General features: G+C 37.2%; 1 protein-coding gene across 1 annotated transcript; it reads left to right on the top strand.

Moving 5' to 3' along the window:
- Positions 1-459: 459 nt before the first annotated feature.
- LOC104492389 (centrosomal protein of 120 kDa-like) lies at positions 460-15898 on the top strand. Its single transcript, XM_010134947.1, has 5 exons — positions 460-534; positions 4996-5118; positions 6548-6646; positions 13696-13841; positions 15661-15898. Exons 1-5 carry the CDS (start codon positions 460-462, stop codon positions 15896-15898), a joined length of 681 nt encoding a protein of 226 aa, XP_010133249.1.
- The last annotated feature ends 1691 nt before the right edge of the window (positions 15899-17589 follow it).

Genomic DNA, 17589 nt, shown 5'->3' with positions numbered 1-17589 from the left:
GTTGTTCTGATGTCGTCCCAGGGGTGAAAAGAGTGAGCAAGCCCCTCCAGCGTGGGCGCGCTGGCTTTTTAAAGCAAAAACGGCGCAAGAAGACTAAAGAAGCCCACAAAAACTTTTAACCAATGAGGATGCTGCTAATGTCACATGGCAGGGAATACGAATACTATTGGTTAGTTTAAAGCAAACTTCTCATAAAAAGGAGATCTTTGCTAACCTACCACAGAAGTTTACAGAATGTGGAAAGAAGGGACTGGCCGCTTGGGATGACTGTATGAATGTTGTCAGAGCGTGCAGGGGTGCAGCAAGAAAACCTAAGGCCCACTTGGAATTAGATCTAATGAGGGATGTCAAGAACAAGAATGGCTTCTTCAGGTATATCGGTAGCAGAAGGAAGCCTAGAGGAAATTTCGCCCACTGCTGAATGAGGTCTGTGCCCTGGTGACAGAGGATACAGAGAAGATGGAGTTACTGAATGCCTTCTTTGCTTCAGCCTTCACTGCTAAGGCTGGCCCTCACAAGGCTCAGACCTTGGAGGTACGAGAGAAAGCCTAGAGAAAGGAAGGCTTTCCTGTGGTCGAGGAGGATCAGGTTAGATATCATTTAGACAAACTGGATACCCACAAATCTGTGGGCCCCAATGGGATGCGTAAGTCCTGAGGGAGCTGGCAGATATCATTGCTAGGCCACTCTCCATTTTTGAAAGGTCGTGGAGAACAGGAGTGGTGCCTGACGACTGGAAGGTCCAGGGTCACTCCAGTCTTCAAAACGAGGAAGAACCCAGGAAAATATAGGCCAGTCAACCTCATCTCCATTGCTGGAAAGGTGATGGAACAGCTCATTCTGGAGGTCATCTGTAAGCATGTTAAGGAAAAGAAGGTTATCAGGAGTAGTCAACATGGATTGGCCTGGGGGAAATAATGCTTGACCAGCCTGATAGCCTTCTTAGATATCACGATTGGATGGATAGATGGGGGGAGAGTAGTGGATGTTGTCTACCTTGATTTCAGCAAGGCTTTTGACACTGTCTCCCATAACACCCTCAAAGGTAAACTTAGGAAGTGTGGGCTGGGTGAGTAGACGGAGGTGGACTGAGAACTAGCTGAATGGCAGAGCTCAAAGGGTTGTAATCAGTGCTGAAGAGTCTAGTTCGAGGCCTGTAGCTGGTGTCAGTAGCAGGGGTCAGTACTGAGTCCAGTCCTGAGGCCAGACCTGTTCAACATACTCATCAATGACCTAGGTGAAGGGACAGAGTGTACCTTTAGCAAGCTGCTGATGATACAAAACTGGGAGAGTGGCTGATGCACCAGAAGGCTCTGCTGCTATTCAGCATGATCTGGGCAGGCTGGAGAGTTGGGTGGAGAGGTATCTAATGAAGTTCAACAAGGGCATGTGTAGGGTCCTGCACCTGGGGAGGAATAACCCAGTGCATCCGAACAGATTAAGGGCTGACCTGCTGGAAGACAGCTCCACAGAGAAGGACCTGAGAGTCTGGTGGAAAACAAACTAACCATAATCCAGCAATGTGTTCTTGTGGCCAAGAAGCCTAAAGGTATCCTGGGATGCATTAAGAAGAGTGTGGCCAGAAGTTGAGGAACATTCTCCTCCCCCTCTACTCTGCTCTGACAAGGCCATATCTAGAGTACTGTGTTGAGTTGTGGGCTCCCCCATTCAAGAGAGATGAGGAGCTATTGGAGAGAGTCCGGTGGAGGGCAATGAACACGATTAGGGGACTGGACCATCTCTCACATGTGGAAAGGCTGCGAAATCTTAGCCTGAAGAGAAGGCTGAGAGGGGATCTCATCAGTGCTTCTAAATATCTAAAGGATGGGTGGCAGGGGGATGAGGTCAGACTCTTCTCAGTGGTGCCCAGTGACAGAACAAGGGGCAATTGATATAAACGGGAACACAGGAAGCTCTGTCTAAACATGAGGAGAAATTTCTTGTCTTTGAGGGTGACAGAGCATTGGAACAGGCTGCCCAGAGAGGCTGTGGAGTCTGCTTCTCTGGAGATATTAAACCTGCCTAGGCACAATCCTGTGCAGTCTGCTCTAGGTGAACTTGCTGTAGCAGAGGGGTTGGTCTAGATGACCTCCAGAGGTCTCTTCCAACACCTGCCATTCTGTGAAAGCAGTTATGTAGATTAATCGCTTGCTTTGGTGCTTTTCGTTTCTGATATGTGATAGCGGTAATCCCACAATAGCTTTGACTAATTGAAGAACTGTATCAGCCAGAGGCATATTTTTGTATTAGGAAGAGCTGTGCTGGGTTTTGGGGGGTTTTTTTGGTTTGATATTAAACACTGATATTAACCTACTTTTCACATGAGGGTGTGTTAACCACCATACAGAGAGCGTTTTAAATACATCTAATACAAAAAATGCTGCTAATCTTGGCTATTCTGCTGAGTCATCATTGAATTGAGATGAGTAGTTTCAAACTGTAAAATGCAATCCACTTCAAAGGATAAGTGGGTCACTTCTGCGCTATGGGTGTGGTCTTGGCAGATACCAGTGCTGTATTGATACAGACAAGACAAGATAGCCAATAATTCTTCAGGTTTAAGTGGTCAAATGCCACCATCTAGGAGACATCTTCCAAATTCATACTTCTGACTCTCACTGATTTTTTTAGCTAGGTTGCAATACCATCACAATCACTTTATTTTTCATATTCAGAACAGACATGCTGTATCAGACCAAAGATCCAGTTAGCTCAGCATTCTGTTGCAGCTGTGGTTGGATTTAGAGGGCAAAGTAAGAAATGGGATGAAAAAATACAACTTTGATGTATTCAGCAATACAATCAAGAGTTATATATACCTTCGGCCAGATACAGCCTTTAATATTTACTAGCTGTCAGTCAAAGTATTCATGAACTCATCTAATCCCTTTTAAAAAATATTTTTATTTTTAGCATTGCAACATCTTGTGGCAATGAGTTCTAAAATTCAATTATGTGTTGGGTATTTAAAAACTTCTTTTTATTCATTTTAGGTTAGCTGCTTAATAATTATGAAGAATCCTTCAGTGCCTGTGCTACATACTGTTCCTGATTGCTTAGGTGTCTGTCATACTTTCTTCCAAACACAAACCCTGCTATGTTTTTGTCTTGCTTTGTATGAAGGCTGTTCCTTCCTTCTGATCATCCTGGCTGTCTTTCTCTATGCTGTTTCTGCTTTTTTGAATCTTTCTCATACTTCAGGATGAGGTGGTTGTTACTTCATCTTCTGCATAAGACAAGTTTTTTTTTTTTTGCTTAGCTGGGGTGGGTTTTTGTCTACTTTGGAGTCTCACTGTAGCATGGCTCCCTTCATAATGTGCACAAGCAGAAAGTTCCCCTGATGGGCTGGCCTCTTACCTTTTTGAGTGTGTTTTGTTTGCATGCTTTGGTTTTTTAACAAGGAGTAAAAGTTCTAAACAATTTGCTTTGTCTTATTCCTTACCTTTTAAGGAGAGTTGTTAATACACCATTTTCATGCTTGAATTGTAGAGTTCTCTAAATTTCTAACTTGTTTGGAGATAAGCCCCACTATGTGCAAGAGCATCCACCTTGAAGAACATTACCCTTACTTTCTGAATAAGGAAGCTGTGATTTATTTGTATGATTTGTGCAGTTTCCTAACAGTATGCAACCTGAGGTCTCATGAGAAATTCAATTTTTTTTGAAGTATTTTCAGGACCAAACGAGAAACTAAGCATTAATGTAGAAGCACTTTGGAGAGTTTGCATTTTTCATAGCTAAGGAAATTAGGTACTGTCTTTGTAATCAGCATGATATCTACTTGTCTGTTTTAAAAATAAATTGGTAAAAATAGGTGACAAGTGATAGTATCTTTTCTCAAAACTGGCTATCACAGTTATGTGAAAAATAACTGCAGTGAACTATGTTTTTGTATGGCTCCTTAGGAATAATCTTTGCTTTCTTACGTCAATTCTATAAAAATGATAAATGCACAATAAAATGTTGAAAGAAAAATAGAGGTGACTCAATAAGGAGATCCAAAGTGTTAAAATATTCATGTACTAACAGAAGAAGTTTTAGGCTTTGGAACAGAAATTAATTCTTTAAAACATTTTTATCCAGTATTCTAAACTGTTATATACAATTTACAGTAATACGTGCATTAACTAATCGGACATAAATACAAGTGCAGCGTTTGGGATCATGTTCTGTGATAGAGTGCATCAGTTCCATCAGGTGTATTAAAGTATTTAATTGAATAATATTTAACAGAAAAAACATAAGCTGCTCTTTGAGAACATCTTAAAACGTTCTTTATTTTTAATGTGATATAATGAAAAAGCTGTTGGACATTTGACTTGCTTAGTTTCTTGGTTGTAAAGTAATTGTGTATTGGCATCGTTTGGATTGGGACCGTTTTAAGATGAAAAGCAAGGGTCTCTGTTTATAAAATCTTCATGAAACTATGGAAGTACACAGTGAGGGCAGAGTTACATAGCATTAAGACGTTAGTCATTGAGGTCTTTCTACTTAAGTTCTTCTAAATCATTATTTGTCCATACAAAGTACTAGTTGTTTCCTCTTCCAGATATTCCTAAACAAGTTATACTGATGAAATTGAGTAAGTACTAAAACTTTGTGGTAGATAATACTGTTAGCTTTCTTTAAAAGATATGTGTAAATCTAGATAGCTTTATTTTCTGTTTCTTCTGCAAGTTGCTTTAGAAATGTGAACAGCAATGTTTATAAATCTTGATCCTCTCTGTATATGAGGAGAGACTTGTTTTTTCCTTTCCAGAACTGAGCAAAGATCCTCTTTAAAATTCTTCCTATTAAAACATTGCTGTATGTCATCATCAAGAAATCGTTAATTATGAATGTGTAGCTTTCAGTGTCTGTTTTATATCAGATAATTGACAGTAAAGTGGGTTTTTTCCACAGACTAAGGAGTGACTTAACTTCTGTAACCTAATGCTTTGTCTGCAAATGTTTTTTTTTGCTAACTGGCATTATATCTTGATATCTTCAATGTAGCTTTATGAAGCAGAAAATAAGCATAAAACTTTAGAGAAGGAGTTCCAGCAATACAAAGAACAGCAAAGCAGCAAACCAGAAATCCAGCTACAATCAGAAATAAATCTCCTCACTTTAGAAAAGGTATTTTGGATTTTTCTAGCTTTTGAAAACTGTCACAGTGATCCATTCACTGATAAGAGAGATGTAGAATAATCTTTCATGATAAGTTAATTTGTCCATTTTGTTTTATTTTTCCGACAATTTCTTCCAACTTCAAATATTCAGACAGAAGTAAACCCAACAGTGGCCTCATTTCTGTCAAGGAAGCAGTAGTGTTAGATGCTAAGGCAGGAGAAAACCTAACCTATACATTTAAATTGCTACCCTCATGATTTATGCTCGGGGCTCTAAGCATTCTGTTTATAAAACTGAATAAAGCTTAAGATTTCTCTTGAGAATTAATTTAGACTGGTATTCTATTATGTGCATTTTTATTTTAGTATTTCTGAAAAGAGATCGCGTTACTTATCAGTGGGATGGAATCATGTCATTAGTTACTTCTTAGAAACCACACGTGCCTGCAGTAGAAGATATTTTACTTAATTAAAACCACAAATATGGGCATGTTATGTTTATAGTTATTCTGAGGTTTGAGTCAAATTGTTGACCAAGTAAGCTGAAAAAAATTGAACCAGGTTTCTTGCCACAAAATGAACTTGGAGTTACACAGCCACTCAGCATGATGCTGTATGCTTGAATAACTTCTAATAATGCAAGCAAATGATTCAAAATAATGTTTGGGGCTTTACAGACTCTCAGAAAATCTGAAAATATTTAAGCTATTTTTGTTAGATTTTTTTAAAGTCAGTGCTTTAAGATCTTCACAAATTTAATAGTAAATTTTTGTCTGATTAAAAGAAAATACCACTACTTCAGAGTTGTTAGTTAATGTTGCATTTTTTGAGATTACTGTGTTGTACTTTGTACCTGTTTTCATTTGCTTTTCAATGCTATTTTTTTTTGCACAGAATAAAATTGATTTTTTGTCTAACATTTTTTTAAAGATTTATCTAGATAGTGGGATCAAAGATTCACACTAGATACATAGATTTCTAAAGAATGGTTTGGAGAGGTGTCTGTCAGAGAAAAGAATATAGATGATATGATCTATCAGCTGCAGAAAAATATCTACACATCTTTTAAAGTCAAAATCTATGCTTCAGTGTTTCTGTTAAATTAGTGTTTATAATCTTCCTGGGGGGGAAAAAAGGGAGGGGGTTGCTAATTTGGTAATCTTAAAATTTAAAGGTTACGTCAGCAGATTTAATGCTCAAAACTAATCTCTTTCTTTTTATATTGACGGCTGCCCAATAAAAATAAGGCTATATTTTAAACAAGAAAATATTCATGTGCCATAATATTTATGTTATATTATATAACAGCTTTGGATGATGTTGTATGTTGTACTACATAAATGCTTTTCTTAAACCAGACCCTTTGTTTATATACATCTTTCAGTGATTGTTACTGGTGTTATTGCTTCAGCTGATATGATTCTAATTGCTTTTAGGTTGAACTTGAAAGAAAGTTAGAGTCAGCTACCAAGTCAAAGCTCCACTACAAACAACAATGGACAAGGGCTTTGAAAGAACTTGCAAGATTAAAACAGGTATGGGGGGTTTTCTTTTGTAACATGAGACAACAACATTAATGTAGTGTTGGAAACCACTTATAATTACTGTTAAGCACTAGCAGTTTTCATTTTATTAGTGTTTGTCTTAGCAAAATTAAAGCTGTGAGCTATGCTTTTTCAAAAATGAGAACAGCATAATCTGAGTTTAACATTGAACTCAGGAAAGACCAAGGCTCAGGTCTGCAAAGAAGTTTGGTATGGCTAAAAGCAGGCATGATTCAAAAAAGAAAACTTTTGTTAGTTTCATTCCCAGTAATGCTCAGTCAACATTTTGAAGAGAAAATAATTTATTCCTGTCCCAACCATCTTAGTGTGTTAGGGTCCTAATTGTTCTGTGTTTTAATTGCACAGTCATTGAAGTGTAAAGGTTAGAAACAAGTCTTAGCTTTTAGAAACTGGTTTCTAAGGGTTTGCTGAATGCTGTAAAATGAAGAAAACTTGCAGAAAATGTAAACTGGAAGTGAAACTTTCTCTTGCTTCTGAATGTCCTGATCTCCTACTAAATGACATGTTTTACGACAGCTTCTGTGTCTTTGTATCTATAGTCATAAACATAAGACTTGAAAATACTCTGAAGCTTGCAGGAGTAGCATCTTCATCCTCACTGAATCCATAAGCCTCTGCGTCCTTTGTCATCACCTGTGTTTCATGAATTACAGTAAATGTTAGCTAAACAGTATACATAAAAATGGCAAACATTGCCATTGGCCTTGACAAACAAATCACTAAATCGTTAATCCCTGTGATGAACAAACCTTGACATAGATATAAAGCCTCAGAATTCAAGTGCAGTAAAAGTTTATTACCTGTATTCACACTTATTTCCTGCTTGAGAGAGTGTTGGGTTTTTTTAAGATTATAGTTCTTACTTCATTCCTACTGCTAGAGTAGTCAGGTTTTGGAGAGTAAGAAGCTAAGCACACCCTCTCCTAATTGGTAATTACCTTTTTAAAGCTGTATTTCTCTTTGAAGAGAGTGAATGTGCTGTACAATGACTATTAATAATTAAAACTTTCATCTTTATTTGCTGTCTTCAGATTGGTACTCTTTTGCCTAGTGATAAAAGGAATAATGACATCTCATCTCTGATTTCTAAAATGTCTGTGCTTGACAAGATGATAGAAGGAAGAATATAAATCTTATCTCTCTGATTAAGATTTCTGCAGCAGCCATGAAATGTCCAGAACATTTCATACTGCCATATTTAAAAATATGTAGAATATAAGAGAAAATTGTTGCTTGACAGTTCAACACTAGTATATATCACTATCAGGTTTTTGTTTTAAATTTCATCACTGTACACCTGACAATCTGAATTTAGTACCATATGTAGATAGTTTCAGTTGCCCCTCTTGCTGAAAGTCTGAACTCTGAAAGAAGCTGGCGTGTATAGTGAATTATGCTACCTAAAACTTTTCTACTACAGAACAAACCCTTTCAAAGTTTCTTGTGTTTTTTATACTCCTGTGTTTCATCTTACACTTAACCTATTGATAAAGGATTTAAGTGACTTTAAAGAGTCAAATTAAAGTTGAAGCAGAGCTGATCAAAAACCATTTACTGTGTTTTAAATATAAATTAGGAAACTGTTGCTTCAGGAATTCTAGATTTGCTTTAGTTCAGATGATTTGTGTAATTGAGCGTAGTTTGACCAATTTATTGTTTAAATTGGATTAGTACCATGTTAATTTTGCATTGCCTCTGGTGAATAGCCACAGTGCTGTACTCTGTGCCAGTAATTTGTCACACCAAAGCTCTCTAGAGAACTATACAAAACATTTGTGTAGTGAGGATTAGACGCTGAAAGCCATATCTTAGATTGTTAATAAATGTTAATGACAAAACCCAGCTGGTAAGTCTTGGAAATGAGATCTAATGCTTTGTGCCCATTGCCAAAAAAATGTTTAAACAGAGATTTCCATTACTCAAAGGTGACCTGGTACAGTCAATCTGTGAATTAAAGAAGCATAATCTACAGGCTAAGCATTTTGTAAAATGCTCTTATGATTTGCAACCATAAAAGTCAATGTTTCCTTAATTAAAGTTTTCTTTTGCTTTGGAACTAGTTCTTAGCACACATCTGTGATTTTGTATTTTGCAGAATAAGATAGGTACTATATATCTCAAATATGTGACTGTTAATAGAAAATGCTCTAAACTTCTCCATGTGTAGGATTTTGAGTGCTAAACAGAGTACCAGTGGTAACAGAAAAAAGTTCTGAAGTACTTGAGGATGCATATACATCGTGCTTACCTGTGCTTAGCAAAATACAGTAGTTGAATTTGAAGTTTGTAAAGCTGAGTGAAGTAGACTTCACCCATCTTACTTCCCTCTTTCAGTCAGTGCAGGTCTGTATTAGTACTTCGTTTATACCCTTGTTCAGCTTTAGGAAGGCAAAAATGTCAACAGGTTAGCTGTATATCTATGCACCCAAGTAGACTTTTATCGTTTCCCCAACTCTTTCAAATTTTGCTGACTGGGGGAGAGCTCAGTCCTATACAAATGAGACTTCTATCTTTTTTATGTATGTGAGCATTATTTCTGAGAGCAATCAAACCGTTTACACAAAATTGCATACAGGCTTGCAGAGATCTTAAATGCTAAATTCAAGGCCAGTCTGAGTGCAAGAAACAATGTATCAAAACGAAAATCAAAGGTGGCAGAAACATTATTTTCAGCATTTTATAATCTGTTATAATCTAGAAAACCAAAATCTTAGTGTACATGCATGCATTGTTCAGTGTTCTGGGAGAAGTATTTTGAGACTTCTGATGTGTTTGTGTCCTACAGATGTGTTAAATCCAGCACGAATGCATATTGGCTGGCTGACATTCATGCTGTCTCGTCTAGTGTCTTGCTTATCCACTAAGTAATTAATTTGATTAATTTGTAAGTAATTTACCAAGGGTGGGATGTAAATCTTTGTTTAAGAAAAAAGGCATGAAAAAACCCCAGTTGGAGGTCCAAGGCTTGGTTAAAAACTGTGTCTTGAAACCATCCAGGCCCTCCTACTGACTTGTCAACTCTGGGTTATTTTCAGAAAACTTTACTTGAGTTCCTTAGCTTCAATTGTAAGTTTTTTCCCACAGACTTGCATGGTATGTGTGAGTGGGGGAGTGAATAGTGGCTGCTATTTAGCCATTGTTTAGTCTAGTGTATGTATGTTTACATCTCCCTTTTGGATTTATAGGCAGCTATGGCAAAATAAAGATTGTGCTTCCTTGATTGAAGAGCCTCTTAACTAGAGCACCTGGCAGCATACAGGGATTCTTTTCTGATCAGATTATAATTGAAATTTTGAGGGTTTTTATTACCGGTTAATTTTTATTTATTCCTGCAGTACCATAGTTCTCAAAACATGTTTGGAGTTCCTACCATGTGAGCTCGTAAGACACTATACCATGTCTCAAGTACTACATTAGACCTGCAAACTAATGAAGAAAAGTAGCACAACATTGTACATGATCTGATAACCAGTATGTGGCTTTGCATTGGATTTGTTTTGTGTGTGGGAGTGTTAAGAGGAGAGTGGAACAGTACTGATGTAATAAGAGAAAGGAATATTGGTGATAAGTTTTACTGAGAGGGGAAAAGGAAAGAACATTAACAAAAGGATAACATGAGTAGCAGTGCTGAAAAGGGAGTGGAGGAGAAAGTACCTAGGCCAGCTAAGGCTATATTCCAAAACCAATTTTCAGAGTAATTTGTACATGAAACCCTTGGATCATCTGTGCCTGCTGCATTATGGGATAGCAGCTGATGATAATTAGCAGGTCACACAGTAGTGAAGTTTCCAAGTATTCAGAGTTTCTAATGGGTCTTCTCTTTTACCTAAAATTTTCCTTTACTCCAGCATCTGGTGATTCCAGTGTGTTTCCTTTCCTGAGATTTAAAAGTGAAAAATTCTAGGAGTTTAAAATACAGAATTCTAATAGCTCTTACTGAAATAGCCTGACTTGCTACAATAAACAGTTGGAAGTAAATCTGAAATGTTCCTTATTTCAGGATATATTATAGATGCATATCATAAATGAATCTGCAAAATCCTTTCTCACCTGCTTTCATGTCTTTTTTTTTAAAGTTGAACTGTCTTTAACTGACTGCCACTTCTTGTTTAAAAAAAAAAGTAAATATAGCCTGTCTTCATACTTTCAGATTCTGGGTAAATGAGCTAATCAAATTTGCTGTCCATTTATTTACTTACACTGTAATTTAAGTTGTACTGGTTTTATACCAACCTATTTGAGTCTAGATTGTGCTCAGCATTTAGTCTAAATACCTGCATATCGCAAAGCCAAATACACAAGATAAGTATCAAAATAATAATTCCATTTCTCCTAGTAGCCCATTGTATATATGAAATTCGATTTTAGTGTCTGAATGGTGTTACCTATCCAGATATTTGGAAACTAGATAATACTGTTATAATATTCATGAGGACTTTATTTAGGAAAAAAGAAGCACTCTCTGTCTTTGTTACATGCTTCAACAGTAACATGCTTTGTTACATGCTTGATCTGTGTCATTTTTTTTAAATTAAAAATAGTTCAAAAACATTCTGTGATTAAGAAGTTTGGTTAAGTTAACTTCCACTGTTTTAATAACTTGAATCATGATTCTAGTTGGAATTTACCTCATTTTGACTTTCAGGTAGTGCTTTTCTTTGGGTGGGGAAAAAAACCAACCTAGTCAACTGATGTGAAATATCAATCTATCCCATACAGAGGCCAGCAGTAGATGCTCAAGACTTAAACTGGCTTGGATATCTTTGAATATTCTCCAGCTGCCCTCAGTCATCTAGTTTTGTACATTGTGAGCCAGTAGTTGCATTTGGGTTGTCATGTTAAACAGACATCAGTGAACGCATTCTTAATTTATCTGTTTCCTTTTCAAACTAATTAATATTTTTGTCCTTTAGTATCCCACTTTTTCACATCCACTTTTTCACCAATGAATAATTTTGTATATGCAGCAAACTGTTTATTCCAAAATTACTTCCTCATTTATGAATAAATCAAAGAGTAGATTATTGTGGAGTCCACTGTTAACCTTCTTGTTATTGTGGAAATAATCAATTGCTGTCCCTTCTTTGGCCTTCTAAACCCTGAGTCATCTGAGAGGACTTTCTTTGTGATAGCTTAGTTGTTGTGTTCTGCTGGGTTTTTTTAGGACTAGTTGGAACTGTGACTCTTCTACAAAACCTGATTTATTCTTCCTTGTGTGGCCATACATCCTGTTAGTTTTGGTTTTAGTTATGGTTTAAACCAGTTTGGACACTGTGGAAGTAAGTTCTGCTAGTAGTTCCTGGATATTCCTAAGGACTCTGTTTAAAGGAATAAAATAAATGGGGAAATAGTTATTCCTGTGGTGTTAACAGTAATTTTAGTGAAAGATTGTACCTCCAGTTAGGCTTCCGACTTTTTGTTTGAATTTCCCTAGAACTCTTAAACTCTTGGATAAATATCAGCTGGCTGTAGTGACTTGTTAAGATTTGCTGTAATATTTGTAAATTCCTGTTCTAAAACCTATTCTCCTTCAGTCTTAAACTGTTTTTTCTAACCTGTCCCATGTAAAAAGGGGTGCATGTCACATGAGAATGTTCCTCTGCAATGAATGCTTTATGGGGAAGGTTGGACTATGGCCTTATCTTCCCAGAGTGCTTTTTTTTATGCTTCATCTATCTGCTCTAGACTCTTTGGCAGGATGCCTGCTTCTGGTTTTATTATTAGTATGTATCCCTTTAACAAATTGTTCTTCTTTCTGGCCTGTCTCACTGCAGTTCTAACAATTGGCCTGGCTGCTGTATTGGATTTAGTATGAAAATAGAGTATTTTGAGGATACATAGATACGATGATTTCTTCTCAAGTACTTCTCTATTGCATTACCTCTTTGCATTAACAAATGCAGTCTTTGTTCACACCAGTTCCTTGTAAAATTCAGATTTTCTTCTCCCTTATTGATCATCAACAGGGAGTGCTTAAGATGCTGGGAACTGAGATTCAGGAAACTGCCTGACTATTATTAGGTTGACTATATAATTAATATGTTAATGCATATCAAACAAATATCTTTAACCCATATAATAAATGTAAAATTGATTGTTTTAACAATCAAATATTTCAGATGAAAGCAGTGACAAAATTAAAAGTAACCTTGCACTGGACAATATGTCTAGATCCAGGGTGTTTGTGTAACCTCCTGCCTTATTTTTTAACTACAGGAAGAAATGCCATTTTACCTCAGATCTTCTGTCTCATTCAGAGTGTAAGCCTGGCTTTATTGAGTCAGTGCACAAGGTCATATGGGAAATTACTTGGAGGAAAACAGATGGAGAAAGGACCACACTTCTCATTAAGGCACTTTCATGTCACAAAGTGCTAGTGGATTCAAACCCTTGTTTTGTTACAGTGTCTGTATAGATCTTAAAGAAAAAAAAATAGTCATTCCAAGTAAACTTTCGGAATGGTTACATTAATTTGATTAAACCCAAATAAAGTTATCTAAGGTTTTGTGTAGGGCTAGACAAATGTAAGTTTCAAAAAGTAGTTCTTGAAGCTTTGATACTAGGCACTGTGGGGCTGATGATGGAAGTTTCTTGCATCTCTTTGGCATTTTTCTGGTTTCTGTTTCTCAGAGTTACAGTTTAAAATACTGCACAGCAAAAGAACAAATCTCATTGTCTGGAGCAGTTCCACAAGTATAAGTTTTATGTTTACTAGTTTAAGCCAGAGTTTGTAAAACAGTTTGTAACATTTTTGCTGTTTTGTTAATTGGAAGATAATTGGTGACAGCTGATCCAGCCTGGACAAATTTATTGCAGCTGTGATAGTCACTGGTCTTACTGCATTATAGATAACAAACAACAACTAAGACATTCTGTTTAACTCCTGCATTTCTAATACTGCTGGATACTTAATTGTCATGATTTCATTCATGATGTTTTGCTCATGTCACTATAATTAGCACTTTTACATGTAATCCCATAGTCAACTGAGTTATGTCTTCACCCCCCACACACATTAGCGTGAACAAGAGAATGCAATGGCTCACCTTAAAAAGCAGCAACAAGAGCTGGAGCACATGAGGTTGCGCTATTTGGCAGCAGAAGAAAAAGAGCTGGGGAAAACTGACCGACAAGAGCTGGAGGATATCAGAAATGAACTTAACAGGTATAAAAGCATTTTTAAGACTCTTTTTTTCCCCCTCCCCTCTTTTTTTGTCGTCCGCCTCAGAATAGGAGAAGGTTCTGTTAAATCAAGATTATAATTGCCTGTCATTTGAGTGAAAAAAACAGGATTTAGAATCAGAATGCCTTGAGTTGGAAGGGACCTTCAAAGATCAGGTAGTTCAATAACCCCTGCAGTGAGCAGGGTCATCTTCAACTAGAGCAGGTTGCTCAGAGCCCTGTCCAACCTGACCTGGAATGTTCCCAGGAATGGGGCAGCTATCACCTCTCTGGGCAACTTGCTCCAGTGTTTCATCACCCTCATTGTAGAAAAATTTCTTCTTTATCTCCAGTCTAAATAGTTCCTCTTGTAGTTTAAAACCATCACCCCTTATCCTGCTACAACAGGCCCTGCCAAAAAGACTGTCCCCGTCTTTCTTATAAGCCCTCTTTAAATACTGGAAGGCCACAATACGGTCTTCCTGGAGCTGCCTTTTCTCCAGACTGAACAACCCCAACTCTCTCAGCCTGTCCTCAGAGCAGAGATGCTCTGATCATTTTGTGGCCCTCCTCTGGACCCTCTCCAAAAGGTCCTTCTTGAGCTGAGTACTCCAGAGCTGGACTCAGTGCTCCAAGTGGGGTCTCACCAGAGCAGAGTGGCAGAATCGCCTCCCTTGACCTGCTGGCCACACTTCTTTTCATTCAGCCCACAATAAGGTTGACTTTCTGGACTGTGAGTGGACACTCTTAGCTCATGTTCAGCTTTTGATCCACCAGTACCCCCAAGTCCTTCTCTGCAGGGCTGCTTTTAGTCACATCATCCCTGAGCCTCTATTGATACTGAGGACTGCCCTGACCCAGGTGCCAAACCTCACACTTGGCCTTTTTGAACCTCATGAGGTGAACATATGTCCACTTTTCCAGCTTGTCCAAGTCCCTCTGGATGGCATCCTGTCCCTCAGCCATGTCAACTGGCACTGCTGAGCTTGGTGTCATTTGCAAACTTGCTGAGGATTCACTCAATCCCATTGCCTATGTCATTGATGAAGATAGTAAACAGCACTGGTCCCACCATAGACCCCTGAGTGTCAGCTGTCACCAGTTGCTATCTGGACACCAAGCCATTGACCACTACACTGGTGTGCAACCATCCAAGCAATTCTGTGTCCACCAAACAGTCCACCCATCAAATCTATAGTTCTCCAATTGAGAGAGAGGGATGCTTTGGGGGACTGTACCACAGGTTTACAGAAGTCCAGATAGATGACTTTCATAGTTCAGTGTCCCTTACGTAAAGACTGAATGTTTATAAAATGCAACAGTACTGCAGTGTAGAAAAATCTTGTTTACGGCCATCGTACCCTCTGACTTGTTATGGTCATATTTGTACAGCACCAGGTTTTTTTCTGTTTTAAACCTTCAGTTCTAAGGATAACCACTGCTTTAAGAATAGAAAGATGAACCGTTCATGTTTTGACGACATGTTCCTAATGTTGTCCTCTGAACTGTTCGCAGTGGTTTTGTATGTTGAACCCTTTTAATGTGAATGCTGCTTGCATTATTGAAATAGGATAGCAAATATTTGATAGCAAGTACTATAGTTATGTATCATATACAAAAAGTATTGTTAGAATTCAAGTATTATGTTAGTATTTCTTCTACTTTTTTTTTCCTAGAGAGAAGATAATTTGTTGCCTTTTATAGATTTCTTTATTTTACAAAGTATTTCAGTAGATAAATAACCTAAAGACTTAGAACCAGCTCTGGCTGTTTTCATATTAATATGGGTCATCCTCTGATTCTTTCTGTTTTATCAACATCAGGCTGAAGCAACAAGAAGAGAGAAAGCAATTGCAGAATGTTAGAGATAATTCTGCTGGTAGAGTGGACAATCTTCATTCTAGAAAATTAAATGAGAATATGGATGATTACCTCTCTCGTCTGATAGAAGAGAGGGATACCTTGTTGAGAACAGGAGTGTATAATCATGAAGACCATATTGTAAGCGAACTTGATCGTCAGATCAGAGAAGCTATTGCAAAAAGGAACATCACTAAATAAAAGCGCACAAAAAGTTGTTAAAGAGCCAAGATTTGAGCAGAGTGGGTGATTTTCATAGATGTGTACTACTTCGCAAAATATGTAAGGTCCTGCTTAATTTTGCACACTTTTGTTAGCCCTTTTTGAAATAAATGTAAATATTTGCAATGTGAAGTTAAGCACAATTGTTTTATGGGGCAATGGCTGGTTTCTGATGTTTTTATACTCATGTGTATATATGTGTAAATATATTTATCTTGTGTACTTTCATCTGAAATGTTTTCTACCTCTTTTTGCATCACCCTGGCCAGGTTTATTTGTAATATTTTTAATATGCAATGTAAGATTTTTGGTCAATATTGTCATAATTTCTTTAAATTTTTAAAAAAGATCTCTTCAGCTACACTACGGAAAAGTGACATCAGCTGTTTTCCCTGACAGAACTCATAATTCTAAACCGAAGTGCAGCACAGAACAATTACAATCTTTTAATTTCATAAAAATGTGACACGCTCTTGCTTCTCCAGCTATAGTTATCTAAGTTATGTAGTAAATAAGAGACAACATTTTGAGTGTGGTCTGAAGAATGCTCAAACCTTATGAAACTGAATCAGTTAAGTAACTAGCCTGACTGTACAGGATGAATATCCCTTTGTTGTCTTAGCAGTTTTGCACGCAAGCCAGGAGGATAAGGACCTCGTTCAGAAATCTGCATTCTTACATCCATTCCTAATGAGGAGAGATACTTGAAGCACTAATTCAGTGAATTTTTATATGCTTTGTATTCTGAACACATACATAAAACAAGAGCTTTTCTCAGTAGAGATGTTTTCCTTAAGCAAGACCTGATCACTTTACAGTTATTTAGCATATATTTCAAAGCACTTGAATTGCATGTGAGGTTTTCTTTGATTGTGGAAGTATGAACAGTGCCCGGTCGGAAGGTGTTAAATGCCCCAAGAGCAGTCTACAAGAAATTTTGAACTGTGATTATACACAGATTAACAAGTTTTGGTTTACAGCCTTCATTCTGTTTCAATAATTTTAAAATAATTCATGTGGATCTAGCTAATAATATTAGTTTACAACACTGTCCCTTCAATAGGCATTTTTGTCAGTCCTGTAGTCACAAATAGTTCTTTATTTGAACGTCATCATTTAGGATTTGTTACTTTTAGAATGACCAAAGATACCAATGCAAAAATATCTTTTTTTAACATAAAATGAGAGTGAACTTCCGTGAGCATGGCCACATACATGTGACCATGTTTTGTATGGTATTAGGTTTTTAATATTGTATTTTTTAATATTCTGGCTTTGCCTCTAGGTGCATTATTTTTCCTCTTCCCTACCACGTGTGTATCTCCAGTTAAATAAACTATTAATTTAGGCTCCTTAGAAAAGTTTTAAATAAGCTGTGTAAACCTAGAGATCATATTCTGTGAGGAATTGTCACTTACCAGTACCAGACTTTGAGACAAATGCTTTTGTAATTCTCTGCACTATATACTGCATTTTTCAAATTACCATGCCTAGAGAGCTGCTTCTCCACTAGTAAAGCAAGTAACACTTTAACTCACACCAAGGAAATAAATTTTACAATTTTTTTTTACATCATGGCTTTGACATATCACTGATGCATGATCCTATGCAGTTAGTGTAAATGAATTGGGGAGCTTTTGTCTTGATGAGAAGACTTGCTCACTTCAAAT

Source organism: Buceros rhinoceros, unplaced genomic scaffold (assembly GCF_000710305.1).
Source record: "Buceros rhinoceros silvestris isolate BGI_N320 unplaced genomic scaffold, ASM71030v1 scaffold5164, whole genome shotgun sequence".
Classification (NCBI taxonomy): domain Eukaryota; kingdom Metazoa; phylum Chordata; class Aves; order Bucerotiformes; family Bucerotidae; genus Buceros; species Buceros rhinoceros.
Note: the sequence above shows the minus strand (reverse complement) of the source record. Positions and strands in the feature narration are given on the sequence as shown.